Source organism: Numenius arquata, chromosome 18 (assembly GCF_964106895.1).
Source record: "Numenius arquata chromosome 18, bNumArq3.hap1.1, whole genome shotgun sequence".
Classification (NCBI taxonomy): domain Eukaryota; kingdom Metazoa; phylum Chordata; class Aves; order Charadriiformes; family Scolopacidae; genus Numenius; species Numenius arquata.
In genome coordinates this window covers 8272180-8287124 of record NC_133593.1, presented here as the reverse complement: position 1 = coordinate 8287124, position 14945 = coordinate 8272180, and the positions used below count along the sequence as shown (strand labels likewise).

Genomic DNA, 14945 nt, shown 5'->3' with positions numbered 1-14945 from the left:
ACTTACAGAATCACACGGGCAGGATCACTTAGTACACACACCCCTGGAGCACATGAGGTAGCCCTGACAAGCGACATGTGCCACTCATTCCACCAGGTGGCAGCTCCCCTTCCACAACGCGACAGCAACCTCCACTTTACACTTCTTACTAGTGCTTTTCCCTAAAAAGCTCTTTAGAAGATCAATGATTCCAGTTTCTAGAGTGGGCAATATGTCCTTTGCTGCAGGATAAGGTTTAGAGATCGTCTCTAATAATATTTCTATTGCACTAACTGTTAAAATAGTGACTTTTGTGCATTAACAGAAAGGACTGGCCAAAATTGGAATATTTCTAAAGTGAGGCCCTTGTCTCACTTATCAAGACATGCCTCCTCCCTGTTGCAGCCATAACTGGGCCCCCTGAATAAGTTCACTAAAATCCTTTTTTTAGCTCCACCTACTTTCCAGGTCACAGATGAGCTGGTTATTGTGAAGTTTTATAGCACGATGTTGTTCCACCTGGTCCTCCAACTCAAAAATGGTCTCTTTCAGGTTTTTTATATCTGCTTCATTCTCTGATGTTTTTTCCTGCAGCTTCTGGCTGGTTCTGCTCAGCTGCTCAGCCTGCCGGTCACACAGCTCCTTCAGCTGACCACACTCATTCTCAGCCTGGAAGGGAAGAAAGAAAACTGCAAGTCTGTCTTTATTTCTTAAGAGATATCACTCATGAGAGATTTGACTGAGCACCACATGGACTTCAGAATTGAACCTGTCTTCTAAGCATTGTATAAAGTGAGTTTTAACATGCATGAGACAGTTTCAGGAAACATCAATGAGCTATGAACGTCAGTTTTCATTCCTGGTAATAAAGATGATAAAACAAGACACTACAAAGGAAATTAAGTTTTCTATAAGATGACCATAATTCCAAACTAATCTCTGCAGGTGATGAACAGAGAGGAATTATATTCCTGGAAAGCTCCACATCTGCTTACGTAGCACATTATAAGAGTGATATCACTGCCTTAGAGCCAAGTCAACAATCAGTTAGCCCACATTAACAATTTTGCTGCTTTTAACATATGCATTTTCAATGGGTTGTGAAAACATACATAGTAGAGCTAGTTTCTGCAGATAAGTGTATTTCTGGATGTAGGACATCTGGAATCACTGAAGGGGGAATCTGCTGCACTTCAGTTTGTTGGCTCAGGCCCACAGATCAATGCTTTCAGGTTTGGGGGGAGATCTCCGAGTATGAACAAGCTATGGAAAAGCAAGGTGTAGGCTGCCAATTCAGTGAGCTGCACTGGCACAGCCTGACTGAAGGGCAGCCTTACAGAAGCCTGTGGTCTTGCTTGGGTGTCACAAATAGCCAATGATTCAAAACAGCTTAATTTGAGGGAAAGGAAGAGTAAAAAGGAGGAAATCTGTGGTTTCCAAACCAAGCAATAAAAGTTTGGTACAGCCGGAGCACTCAGCAGTTTTTCATCTATCCTCATAAACTGCAGCTCCAGTAAGCACTCGGGAGCTTCCTCTACTAACTCCATTTGCTGTGGTCACCTATTTAAACTGAAATGACATCTGGATTTTCTAAATCACTCAAGTCACGGAGGTGCTTTTTGGCAACGCTCTCTTCCTCTGCAACTAGCCAATTTTACGGTTCTTCTCATGATCCCTTCCCCATACTGGAAAGGCTGCACACACTGTCACTCTTTCTGCAGCAGTGGGACATAATCACTGGCTTGTGTTTTATTAACACTTGTTCTACGACACCTCATGTTGCAGCTCTTCTAAAAATCTGAGATCACACAGAAAATAGAAACAGTAACTGACTTAAGCTTGCTTGAAGCAAAGCTACAAGCTACCAAACAAAGTAGAGAAAATTTTTTCTAAAATAAATCAATTTTTTCCATTACTTATCTCCAAACAGAATACTTCTCAGTTTTGTAAAAAATATTTCAGTTTTATGAAAATAATCTCTTCTGGAGCTTGACCATGCATCATTAGTCATGTTGCTGCAAATGTCAGCTTTCTCTGACCATTAGCTCATGTCCTTCTGCTCTCGTGACCAGTGACACCTATAGTTTACTTCTAATTAATCATGATTAAATATTCAGAATTTGATATTTTCTGCTAACTACTTATGTCCTTTTCTCCATATGGATCACCAAGTGATTTTCACTAATATTTCTTCACATAATATCAAAGTAATTTTTGCATTGACCTGTTCTTTGCTCCAGTTTTGATAAACACAATTCTATTTACTAAAACAGTAAATTCTGCAGAAGATATTAAGGCAAACTAGGTTTGAATTTATAAACACAGCTATGCTAGCAATTATTCCTGGGAATATATGCATATAGCAGCAGAATCGGATACAATATCATACGATTCCAGCTTCTATTCAAAACTGATTCATGCAATTTAAATCCTGGAAACTTACAATCAATGGCCCAATAACAATCTAAAGACCAACAATTACCTATTTATGGAAGGACAGATAAACAACCATTGTATTTTACAGCTCCTTCTGCTTTACCTTAGACAGCAGACCCTGAATGTGCTTCAGTTCACTGTTTGCCTTCAGCAGCTCTTGTTTCAGCTCCGTGCAAGATGCTTCTAACTGATCCTTTTCTGCATGGGCTACTTTCAGCATCTCTTGCACCTCGGAATTGTCACTAGTACATCCCATCGCGTTGATTTCTGCGGCCTTTTGTTTCTCACTCTCCAACTGAGTTTTGAGAGAACCATTCTCAATTTTTAGACCTTCCAAGGCAATTTTACAGTCCTCCAGAGTTTTTGTCACTGTGCTGTTGCTCTGCTGTTCCGCTTCTAGAAGTTTAAGCAGTTTCTCATTTTCCTCTCTCAGGCTTTTAATCATCTGCTGGGCATCTTGATGCTCCCTTTCTAAGCCTCGTAGGCTGCTGGTTAACTGTTGCTGAATGTTGAGCAGTTTCTCTCTTTCAAATTGTGCTTTTTCAAGAACTTCTGCACATTTCTGTTCCAGTTCAAGGACCTTCCCCTCCTGAGCTCTGCTTTCTTCATTCTTGGATCGCTCTTGGAGGAGAGTCATTAGCTTCTCATTTTCTTGGCTCAGCTGTTCTGCTCTATCTCTATGTTGACGAAAGGAAGTCTCCAGGAGAGCTTTCTCTTCCACTAGCTTCTCATTTTCTGTTGTCAGCTCCTGCACCATTTGCTGTTGATCCGACAGTTCCTGCAAAGTGGCTTGTAACTCTTCTGCTGTGCTGTGGTGGTTTTCCTCCATTTTTTGTATTCTCTCTGTAAGAGATGCAACAGAAAGGTCACTAATATTGTTTGGGGAGCTTCCTGTAGTGGAGCATTTGGAACCTTTGAAGTGGTTGCTGTTGGAGGATGCTGGCCTGGAAGGTACATCTGCTATGTGCTCAAAATCGGATGCATCGGGTGACAAGGAAGCTTTCGTGACATCACTGCTGGAAGAACCTGAGTTGCGCAGAGCACCCCCATTCACATGCTGCCTGTGCTCCTCCATTTCACCTCTTGACACATTTTTTGATGGGCTTCCAAAACTGGATTCTTGGGTAGTTGGGGTTGGGAGGCTGCTGTCACCTCCACTGCTTGTTGTTGTGTCTGAGAGAGGAGAGTTCTCTAGATAAAGCAATTTCTCTTTCAAAACACGATTTTCTTCTCCCAGGCTAGCAAGCTCTTTTTGAAAAGTCCTGTTTTTTTCCTGAAGGGTCCGTATTAATGGATCTATGTCAATAGGCGATACTGTTTCTAAATTTTGGCTGGAAGCACCCATTCCTTCAGCATTAAGTGACCCTTTCTCTTTGCATTTCTTCAGTTCACAACGGAGTTTGGTGATTTCAGAATCTTTTGTCTTTGCTTCTGCCAGGAGCTCTTTAACCTGAGATTCCAGAACAGCCTTGTCACCACTTTCATTCTCTTGCTTGGACTTGCTAGTGGGGCGCACGTGCTTGGTAGGAGTTGGTGTGCCAGAAGAGGTGGGGCTGGGTTGTGTTTTCCTGGTATTGGCTTGACCACGTAATACAGCTCGCTCTCTGGATACAGATGATGATATTTCCCGGGGTGCTGGAATCCCTGTGCGCTTTGCAGCTGAAACTGTTCCTTGAGGAGAAAGAGGTGAGGCAAATTGAGTTAGTCCATAAAGAAAACAAGTCACACAACAACAACGCCAGAGCCTAGAGCAGTCTTGGAGAAAACACCTGAGTGTCTGAATAGGTTTAGTCATGACTGAGTGTGTGGATTCATGTTTCACAAAGGCTTGTATTATTTTGCATTTCTTCCTCTCCTACCCACTGCAAAGGGACACAGTCTGCTGATTTTTTTTCCCAGTGTAGTAATATTATACGTAGATGCTGCAATACATGAACTGCAACCCCTAATACAGAGATGTTAATCATTTGAATATAAAAAATTTCTTTATGCTACTGTGTGAAATGCTGAATTTAATGCCTATTAGTTTCTGGGGGAAAGTTCAGTAACTTAAGAAGACATACCATCTTTGAAAAAACCCCCATATTTTTATCACACATGAAACTAATGTATTTGCATTATGCTCCATTTATGCAGATCATCATAAAAAGGTCTGAAACACGCTGACCGCACATTCAGTGAAACACAGAACTGTCTCCTGACACTTCTAACACTAAGACAATTATGTTGTTGCAGCTTCTCGTGGAGATGGACAGGACTTTTTCGTGTTATAAATTCCCATCCTCTTACAGAAAAAGAGCAAAAGGAGGTTAGAAAGTTGGTTCTGTTCTGTTTGGGTCTGCGTTGGGTTTTTTTTTGGGTGGGGGAACGGGGAAGTTCTAACCAGCTGAATGGCAAAGCATTATGTGATTAAAATGGACATAAAAGTTTCCAACTTACTGGTCTTCATCTTTCAAAGCTCTCTTTTGGAATATGGGACCATTGGTACTGAAGAAACAATAAGAGCCATCCTAACCATAAATGTATTAACAAGCTGGTTAAAAAAAAAAGCAGCTAGTTCAAAGAGGAGCTATTACCTGCTACTACAAGTGGAAACACTATGAATTTATGAAATTCCTGTTTTCAGGACCTTACTCAGAAGGAAAAGCCATAGCCAAAAAGTACTGAGCCATAAAGTTTTGAGTTACAGTATCTGATGTAGCCACATAAACAGGATGCACAGTCCAGTTATGCAAACAGAAAGGGCTAGTGAGCCAGTGTTTGCAATAAAAACAAGTTCCAGGAGGCCTCTGGAGGGAAAATCCTAGAATCAATTACATCTCCCTACTTTTGGGAAGCTCTCTTTGCTGATACACATGTGCAGCATTCCCAGAAAATCAAAGGGCAGTTAAGACCAAAGGGAGAGCACACTTCTCCTTACACAGCAAGCAACTTCATAACTCTCCCACAGCATTTTTCAGAAGAAATAGTGCAGAGATGCACTGTCAGTAAAGCGGGGCAGTGAAGGGTTAATATTAACACCACCCGGTTTGCTCAGCATCTCTTTTGAAGAATGCTCTAGGTTTATAAACCCCACACAAACAGGAGCCCCTCCTCCTCTCTCCCAAACAAACACACTCTGCTGCAGGCACAATAAACACCCGGGGACAAAGAGCAGCTGAAGAAAAGACCCCTGAACACAGAGGCCTGTGCTGGAAGGAGAGCACAGAGAGGGCTCTGTGATGGCAGGGGCACGATAAGGCCAGAGACAAAGGCTCCAGTGTTTATGGGAAGAGATAGCTGGGACAGTCTGGCCGAACAGCTAGCAGCCCACACAGCTTCACTTAGTCATCTACAGCTGGAGACACCAACATATCGAGGCAGCTCCGGGCTCCCCAGTGAAAAGCGCAACGCCAGCGGAGATGGGAGGTTTTTCCACTGCAACTCCAATAGCAGCTGGTGCAACTCCAGACCCGAGAACACCGAGGCCCCCAGATCACTGCTCATGCCATTTCTTACCCCAAGGGCTACCAACTGGCAAGACCTGGCATCTGTAAACTGCATTGACACGGAGCTCAGCAGACGAGCAAAGCTTTTAGTGTCGATGCAGCTCACACCATAAGATGAAGGACAAGAGGAAAATGGAATGGGCTGTGACATGATGTGTCGCTTCCCGCAGTGAAATACCAACCCATCACAGCTCCTTCTTGCTCAGAGCAAAGGTTCTCCTGGGGTGAACCCCAGGTGTCCCGGTGAGCGAGCAGACCTTGTTTGAAAAGCCATCTCTTGAACACACAGGAGAATAAGCATCCAGAGGAGAGCAGCAGTACTCACACAAGCCATAATTGTGCTACAGATTTAAGATGTAACATACGCATTATAAATGGCCACAGATGTTCTTTGATGAAGCCTAAGAGGTTCTGTTCTTCTGTTGCTTCCTGGATTTTAATTCCATCTGAAGGGGTTTTCTACTGCTATAATAAAATTTTATGACAAAGCAAGTGCCCTGAATACCTCTTTTTTTTTTTTTTTTTTTTTGCAATGCCCAATGTAGTGCAATGACATGCCTGTCATCTGGCCAGCACATGACTGGGTGACATCATGTAAGTAACGACTAGTGCTGACTGGGCACTACTATATACATTACAAGAAATAATGATGCTACTACACACTGGCACAAATTGCATGGCACTGAGAAAACCACCTTTTCCTATGAGAAATGTAGGACTTCTGGCAGCAATGCCAGTGTGCTTCTAATAGCCACCAGATGACAACTGCAACATGATCCTGAGCAATGGAAGACATATACATAAGGGTAACAATTAAGGATATTTAACTGGGATTATCTGTACTTCACCAGCTTGCCAACCAGTGCAGGCTCCGAGCTTACTCAACCTGTCCCATGTGTTTTGTAAGACTCCATGCTCTGCTGACTTGTTCTGTCATAAATCACAAAGTATTTGCTATCCATCAATAACCATTAACCAACCTGTTTTTTTCATGACGTAGAAGTGTTTATGCATTTTCCTTTCTCCAAAACAGCGCTATGCAATACTAAAGAGCCACACAGAGCCCAGAAAAGAAATAGTTCTGAAGTATGCTGATTACAAAGCACCAAAGCAAGTATAAACACTACTTTAAAGTCTTATTTTATGGGCAACTCCCCCTCTGAATGACCTTGGAATTGAGCAGCGTAGCAGTTATAAATGGAACTGCCAGCCCCACAGCCTGAGGCACCCACTCTGCGGGAACTGCATTTAGGGCTGTATAAGTCACCCTGGTGACCCAATTAGCTCGTACCCCACACCGGTTATGGTCCATGGGAGACTCCAGATAGACATGTCCCTGCCAAGCTGCAGAACCCAATCCAGGGTTGATTTATGCCACTGCTTAAAGTGGCTGGAATCACACAGAACTTCACTTACTAGACAGTGTTGCTTGTTTTGAGCAGGAAAGAGAAAAAACAAGCAGCCTTGCATCTCAAAGGAGAAATTCTGGGGGAAAAAACAAAAAACCAAACCATTAAAATACCTTTCTGTTTAGTCAAAATGGTACTATGGCACCTCATTCCCGTTTTTGCTGGTCTTCCACCCTGCCCAACCTCTCAGCCTACCTATTCTCTTGCCAACTTTGAGCACAATCTCTTTCCCACATATCCAAGCTCAGGCTATCTCTGACCAACGGTGTATTTCTCATTCCCTTTGCACAATACCCCACCTCCCATTCTCCCAGTCTCACACCCACTCTGCTAATGGGCTCAGCTTGGATTCCCCCAGTCCAGAGGAACTGGGAATTACTCCTGCATTACTCCACTAAGAGTTGTTGCCTGAAAACCTGTTTTCCTCAGATTGAAGTCACCTCATTATTGTGTTCTTCACCTTGGTGCCCAGTAAGAACTCCTGCGTTTTTAGTACCAGCCACACTATTCAGGTGTGAGGGATTAAACCTTAACATACATAGAAAGCTCAATTTTCAAAGTGCTTTAAAATTAACAGCTATTTAACCAAAAGCCTCTGAAACACATAATTGTTACCTCTAGGATACGGGACAGGGAAGCAGAGAGAAATGAAATGCCTCACCAAGGTCACAGTAAATCAGTAAGGATTAGGACCCTGGAGCTCCTGGCTGGCGACCCGCTGTGCAGCTTTATTGTTTGCATCACTTTCTGCCAGGGAACACTCACTGACTTTCCGCTGGTGTCAGAAACAAAGTGGGACTTTAATGAGATAAAAGTTGACCCCTTACGATGATCTTTAGCCATTTTAATCCCATTTTCAGCACAGCTACATGTTTTTCCACAGAAGGATCGGGATTACTCTTCAGTTTTTCCACATAATGATCTATTTTTGATCTAAGCTCTCAGCACCTGCCACATCAGCTCCCATCGGGGCATCCACAACCAGAAGGAAATGGACTATGGAAAGGAGAAAACCATTTCCTAATCCCCCAAGGTGCAACACGTAGGACTGCTGTTCAGAGGTGAAGTCCACGCAGCACAGCTGATGTAATTACAGTGCTAGCAGGGTAAGGGTGAGTCGGCAGCAAATAGTTTGCCATAGTCACAGGGGGGACATGCATGAGATTTTGGGATGAAGATTCAGTAGGTTTATCTGCTCTGAAGTAGCACATTATCACTGCCATACCAGTAAAGTACTAGCCTTGAAGTTGCATTTATTTGACTTGACTCAAGTATAATTAACAGTTTAAATATCTGCTTCGCCAATCCCAGAGCAGAGGAAGAAAGTCAGTTGGGAAGTGACTTCATTTGACACAGAACCACCTTTGGAAATGTTCTAATTTCTGCCTTCAATCTATTTTCTGGAACTGGAGTCAATACAAGATTATTTGCCTCTGGCCTTTGTGTCATTTGTGTCCCACAACTTGCCCTTTACTTAATCCTTCCCTCCATCAACATATTAATAACCCAAAGGTTAATGCCATGGGTTTCTGTTGCAGGGACCGAATTAACAGGGAATGTTCCATTTTATACTTTCTTCCTAAATTTTATTCCTGTCAACACTCAAGTTAAGGACAATAAAACCACATTTTCTTCAACGTATTTAAAAATCCATGTCAGCAATTCGTTCTTCCATAGTTTAAGCAGGTACGAAGTCTCCTGCATGTAGAGTTCCTCTATGTAATTTAAGCACACTGATCACTGATTCATTTCAGAAAGCATTTCAGTCATGTAAGACTAAAACATGAAGACAGATGCATCTTGGGTGTGATGTTTTTAAACAATGGATACCTTATTTGAATTGCAAGGGCAGGATAACAAGAAATAAAAGAAAGCTATTCATAGCACTCTGCAATGTTAAAGTCATACATTTTGGAAAGGCAAACTGTTGCCTGCAGACAAGTTTGTACTCTTATGATTATCTGCTGCTCTAGGATGACTGTCACATCTCTCTCGTTCTAGCTCCTGCATTTGCAACAGATCAGCTATTTCACTGTCTTGTGTCTCTTTGCCACCCCTCCCACCTCAAAAAGGGATAGCAAAACGAAAAGAGATAGCAACAAGAAATTATGGGCTAACTCACAGCCTCCCTGCCAACAAAAGACTGATTTTTCCATTCTTCTGGAATCCTGATCCCATGTGCTAAGATACTTTAATAAGTTTTGCTGTCTGAACAGAACTCCCAAGCCTCAGGCAGAAAAGTTATTCCTGCGATACCTTGAGGGAAAGGTTAGTATAAATCAGGTGGGCTGCAAGCATTTAACAGTATTCTCCTTACTTAGCCATTCTGCTAACAGCCCGTGCTTGTACAACAAATAAGGAGAGTTATTAAAACCTCCCATACAATTTTGCTGTGCTCTATCACATGTGGTTTAGCTGAAATAGGTCCTCCTTATCAGCTTTTAGCTTCTCCTCTGGCTGTGACTTCAATAGATCCTGGACTCACCATGACTGCACTTACTCAGGCTTTGCCACAGCAGCATTGGTACCACACGGCCACGAACTCATATGTGCTCGCTCTTGCCTGTATGAGGTCCTATTACTTTTTTTAGGGAACTCGGAGTTTCTTATGCAACACAAATCTGGATCACAGATGGAGCGGGTCCAGAGAAGGGCAATGAAGCTGGTGAGGGGTCTAGAGAATAAGTCTTATGAGGAGTGGCTGAAAGAGATGGGGTTGTTCAGCCTGGAGAAAAGGAGGCTGAGGGGGGGACCTTATCGCTCCCTACAACTACCTGAAAGGAGGGTGTAGAGAGGCGGGGGTCAGTCTCTTCTCCCAAGTCACAGGTGATAGGACAAGAGGAAATGGCCTCAAGTCACACCAGGGGAGGTTCAGGTTGGATATTAGGAAAAAAATTTTTACACTGAAAGGGTTATTAAGCATTGGAATGGGCTGCCCAGGGAAGTGGTTGAGGCACCATCCCTGGAGGTATTTAAAAGACAGGTTGACATAGCTTAGAGACATGGTTTAGTGATAGTGTTTTATCGGAATTAGGTTGATGGTTGGACTAGATGATCTTAAAGGTCCCTTCCAACCTAGACAATTCTATGATTCTATGTACATTAATCCCACCTGGTTTATGATACCTAGTGTAGGAAGCCAAAATACAGATGACTATTCCATTTCAGATGCCCTTTAGGAATATTTAAAATACCTTCACTGAGCTGAAAGATTTGACAGTGCCTATGGGAGACATGTCCTTTGCTTATGAGGCAGACAGGGAGCAACTGGGATGTCTGAAGACATCTAGAATGGCACTAGACATTGAACTGAACAGTCAGACTTTCACAACAGATCTACAAGCTGGTGTTACAAGGCAGGTAATAGCAGCTTTTATGTGCCATTTTCAAAAGTACTCCAGTACCCAAGTACCACTTAGGTGATTTCCAGCCACACAATGAACAACTGAACACAACGCATTAATATGTGACTTCATGACATCGTTGATCTGAATTTAGTCACAGCCAAATCAGAAAAAATGGTATTAGCTTGGAGCCATTGCATTTTCTGTTGATTCCCTATGATAAAGAAGTATATGTTGCAGGGAGCCTAGGCTTATTTTCAGTCTTTTTTTGTCACTGCAGAGTAACATTCTCAAGAAGATAATTAACTTGGTGCTCAAAATCCATTTTCCAAAAGTGCCTACACCACTGAGAGCTTGAAGCTTAACTGAAAGCCCAGGGGATGTGGTAGATCACTTTCACCCTGCTCCAGGCATTGCTCCCAAGATTGTTACTGAGACTGATTAAGAGTGAACTAGGAACGTCCTTTGGGAAATGACGACTATACAGCATGGAAGAGGGGTTGGTGTATATTTGACTCTTTTAAAGTATTTCTTCATTAAAAGATTTCAGAGTTTTGCATGCACATCTGCTTCACTGAAATGCTCTATTTTTCCCTGCCCTTTTTTTCCCCTTTAAGCGAGTTGTTAAAAAACAACTTCTCTGCTAACCATAGATCTTCCAATATCCTAATTAACAGGAAACACACTGACACATTTCGTGATGGCACAAGAAAAAGCAAACCTAACTGCTGAAAAGTAGGGCAGACACAACAGCAACCTTCACTGGTGCCCCTGTGCTCTTCCACACAGTCGTCTACACCTGGGCAAAATCCCTATACATACTCTGCCACAGTGTTTCATGCTCCTATCCCTAAACCTCTGGGCGCACCAACAGTCAGACAGCTTGTTAACCAGTACAGAATGGATGCACGTGACAACTCGTGAAGATCTGAATCAGTTTTAAGTGCTTCTTGGGGGTTAGACCAAGGGCAGGACTGGATGCACAAAGCCAGATTTTCAAAAAGGTGTAAGGCGCCAAGAAATACACATCAGCACCTACTGTCAGTTTCAAAACTGCTTAAGCTGTTTAGAATTTCATATTTCACAGTGAAATGTCTAAAACTTCTGGTGCACATGAGCTTAGGCAAAAGTCAGGATAAGGAATGACACTATTACGCTGTGACAAACTATTATGGCTTGATCTGCTTGATACCCAAAGGGAATGAGTTGAACGGCTTAGCTGTCAGCATTTTTCAGTGACCAGTGTTGGATACGCCTTTGGGTAATCCTCAATGACTCCAAAGAGCATACCCATTTTTCATTTCTTTTAGGGTTGTCCTGCAGAAAGACAATGCTGTCTGCTACCTAGTCTTTATGCAACAGCAAACAAAGCAAACCTAGGCTTGGCCAGCAATGGTTCTCCTGAATTAGTCTGTTTGCAGAGTATTAGTCACAGAGCCAACACCTTTACAGGTCAGCAACTCTTTGGGAAGGTTCACTTGGACTCCACCTAGGTTTAAAAAAGACAAGGAGAGGGCTAAAGAACAACAAAGGTGATTTTGATAATCTGACACTAATTATATAGAAGCATCTGCTCAAATAAGGCCTTCTACTTAGCAAACACTGAGACTAAAAAGTACTTATAATATGAACTTTTTCTGAAGAATTTTAATGGCCTGTTGGACTGTCTGGACTGCCCGATTACATTCCCCATGGAACAGGCACAATATGCAACAGGAAGAAATACCAAAAAGACTTAATGCAAAGATTTTGATCTATGTAATCATTGTGGACAGTGTAGGGAAGCAACTTGGGTACTGGTATTTGACACACAGGAAAAGAGTAAGAGACCAAAGAGAAATAGAAATTGTATTACAAAGTATTAGGGAACAACCCATATCTGGATTTGAAAAGTTACACTACCAGAAGTTCCAAAGGAAAAGCTGCAATAAGCATCTGGAACTCAGCAACTCCTAATTTAAGACTACAGAGACCACTGACATTAGAGCTGCAGACCAAGGTAAAGGTTGGCTTATTTTTTGTTTTAATTAGAAGATATGAGTCTAGATATCCAGAGTGCAAGAAGCACAGGAGAAAAGGCACTATTTTGGTAATTCAAAGACTATGTCACAACAAGACTACTTGTCATCAATATAAATGTGCAGATGAACTATGGTAGGACATTCTTTTGAAGGGTGGCCACTAGAAGAGACTCTCCCATGGTAGGAATGTAACCCAATAGGAGAGTCAACCTTATATTTGAAACATTTCTATTTAGTTCAAATTTTAGCATCTAAGCCAAGCAAATTGTACAAGTCTACTGTCCAGTACTCTTAGAATCCACAAAAGGCCCTATTGACACTGTCTCCTTCAGTAAGTTATATAGTGTTTTTAGAAGAAAAGGTATCCAGGGAACCTCTGCTGCATAATTAAGGAATTTCTTAAAGATCACAAATATTTTATTTTTAGCTTTTTGGATTCCCCCTGATCAATAACTCTCTCATCTCGTTCCTTCTTACATAGAAAGTCACATTTAACTCTTCGAAAAAAGTGTTAAAATGCAAATAGAAAAAGCAAAGCAGCTCTTCTCAGCATCTGGTGGTTCCAAGCTCTTAGTCACAAGAACTGAAGCTCAAGCTCATTTTGTCACAGCTCAATGCCGTTACAGTGGAAACAAGGTTTCATTCAGAAGGTAAAGGAGAGGAGATCTGATCAAAATCCTGTTCACAAAGTCTCAATTGTGAATTTCCGCCAACTTCTTCCTCTTTATGGGCCTGTTCACATACAATTCCTCCCTGAATAACAGGAGTAGTTAAAATCTCTTTATCCTGACAGACAAGCCAGTGTTATACAAAAGAGTCCTTCTGAACATTTCTTACACTATTTCTGAAGGTTTGTTAAGTCTCAAATGAAAACTCAAGCTTGGATATGCCTGTCTTGAATATATACAGTTTTGTACCCAGTACAAAACCAGTGCAGGTTGTACTGTAAGAGGGAAATTTTGCTCAGAAGTCTAAGGACAAAAGATCCATCCATGAAGCACATTGGCAAAACCAATCGGAGGCAAGAATCGTTCTATGCGTATGTGTCCTCAGGTAGCGTGCCCAGTCCTTGCTTTCACAAATACAAATTTCCCCTCTCAAATCTGCTCAAGAGTCAAGAAGCATCTAAACAGCTTCACTGTGCCATAAGCCTCTGGCACCAAGAGAATCATGAGGTTACCACTGCATTCACCGCTGAAATGAAGGATACAAACCCCCATGGAATAACCAAATGATGTACCTTGTCTCTGCCAAGGCGGGAGCAGATTACCAGTGTGATTGCAATCCACCACTGCGCTGCTTTGGATTTCTCGCGTACCCAGCAACCTGGCATAACAAACATTGAGACATCCAAAGCAAATGGTCTAGCAAATGTTCAGAGAAACTCTATATCATACACTTAATGGAATGTCCCCCCGGTAAACTCAAGCCTACTTTTTTGGGAACCGTTAATACCAGTGGGTCTGCCAAAAACTTTAGTTGCCTGCTAACTATACCCCTTGTCTACCCCCCAAAAAAGAATGACTAAAACTTTCTGCATGTAGCATTATCCCGAAATATCATCTGGTGGAATTTACAGAAATCCAGAGTTTTGGGCTTTTAAAATAAAGTCACCCCTAGATTCTGCTTTTTATCCAGTTTTACAATTTCCACAACCTTCATAGCTGATGATTAAAAAAATATAATTTTAATATTCCTTTTGAGGGCCTTGTATCGAGAAGTACAGGAAATTAAAAAGCATCAAACAACCCACCCTAAATCTAACCATATAAATTTATTTAATAGCAGTCATCATGGAGTAGCAAGCAGATACACCCCTCCACATATAGTGCATATACAGTGGCTTTCACAACTGAGCGTTAACATCTGATCTGTGGCTGCAAGTTAATGAAGAAGAGTTACCCTTCCAATAGAAAAGTGAAAAAAACCTTGCTCCTTCCAGACAAGTCAGGTGCTGTGGGTCACTCCTCTAAGCTACCAAAACCTACCTCACATCACATCTGTAAGCACAAAGGGTAACCAAAAAGCAATTTAATGGGGAAATGCTTAACATTTTTCACAATTCGAAGGCTAATTTATTCAACCTGTTTATTTAACTGTTCACTGAATCGGGGAACTGATTTGGCTATAAAAATATCTGCACTTTTTTTTCCCCCCTCACTTTAGCTTTCTTTGTTAAAGGCAGATCCTGATCTAATTCACTGTCCTTCCCATAAACACTTCAGCTTGTACCACTGCGGGAGCAGAGAGTCACCACAGAGGAACGGA

The 14945-nt window shown here is 42.0% G+C and overlaps 1 protein-coding gene across 2 annotated transcripts in view; it reads right to left on the bottom strand.

Moving 5' to 3' along the window:
• SPECC1 (sperm antigen with calponin homology and coiled-coil domains 1) overlaps positions 1-14945 on the bottom strand; it is a 70277-nt gene that overhangs the window by 34505 nt on the left and 20827 nt on the right. For both annotated transcript variants that reach the window (XM_074160935.1, XM_074160936.1), the window contains 2 exons: positions 2519-4086; positions 441-648 (listed from right to left, as the gene is read on the bottom strand). In XM_074160935.1, the coding sequence (XP_074017036.1) occupies positions 441-648; positions 2519-4086 (1776 nt within the window). The remainder of the gene's footprint in view (positions 1-440; positions 649-2518; positions 4087-14945) is intronic.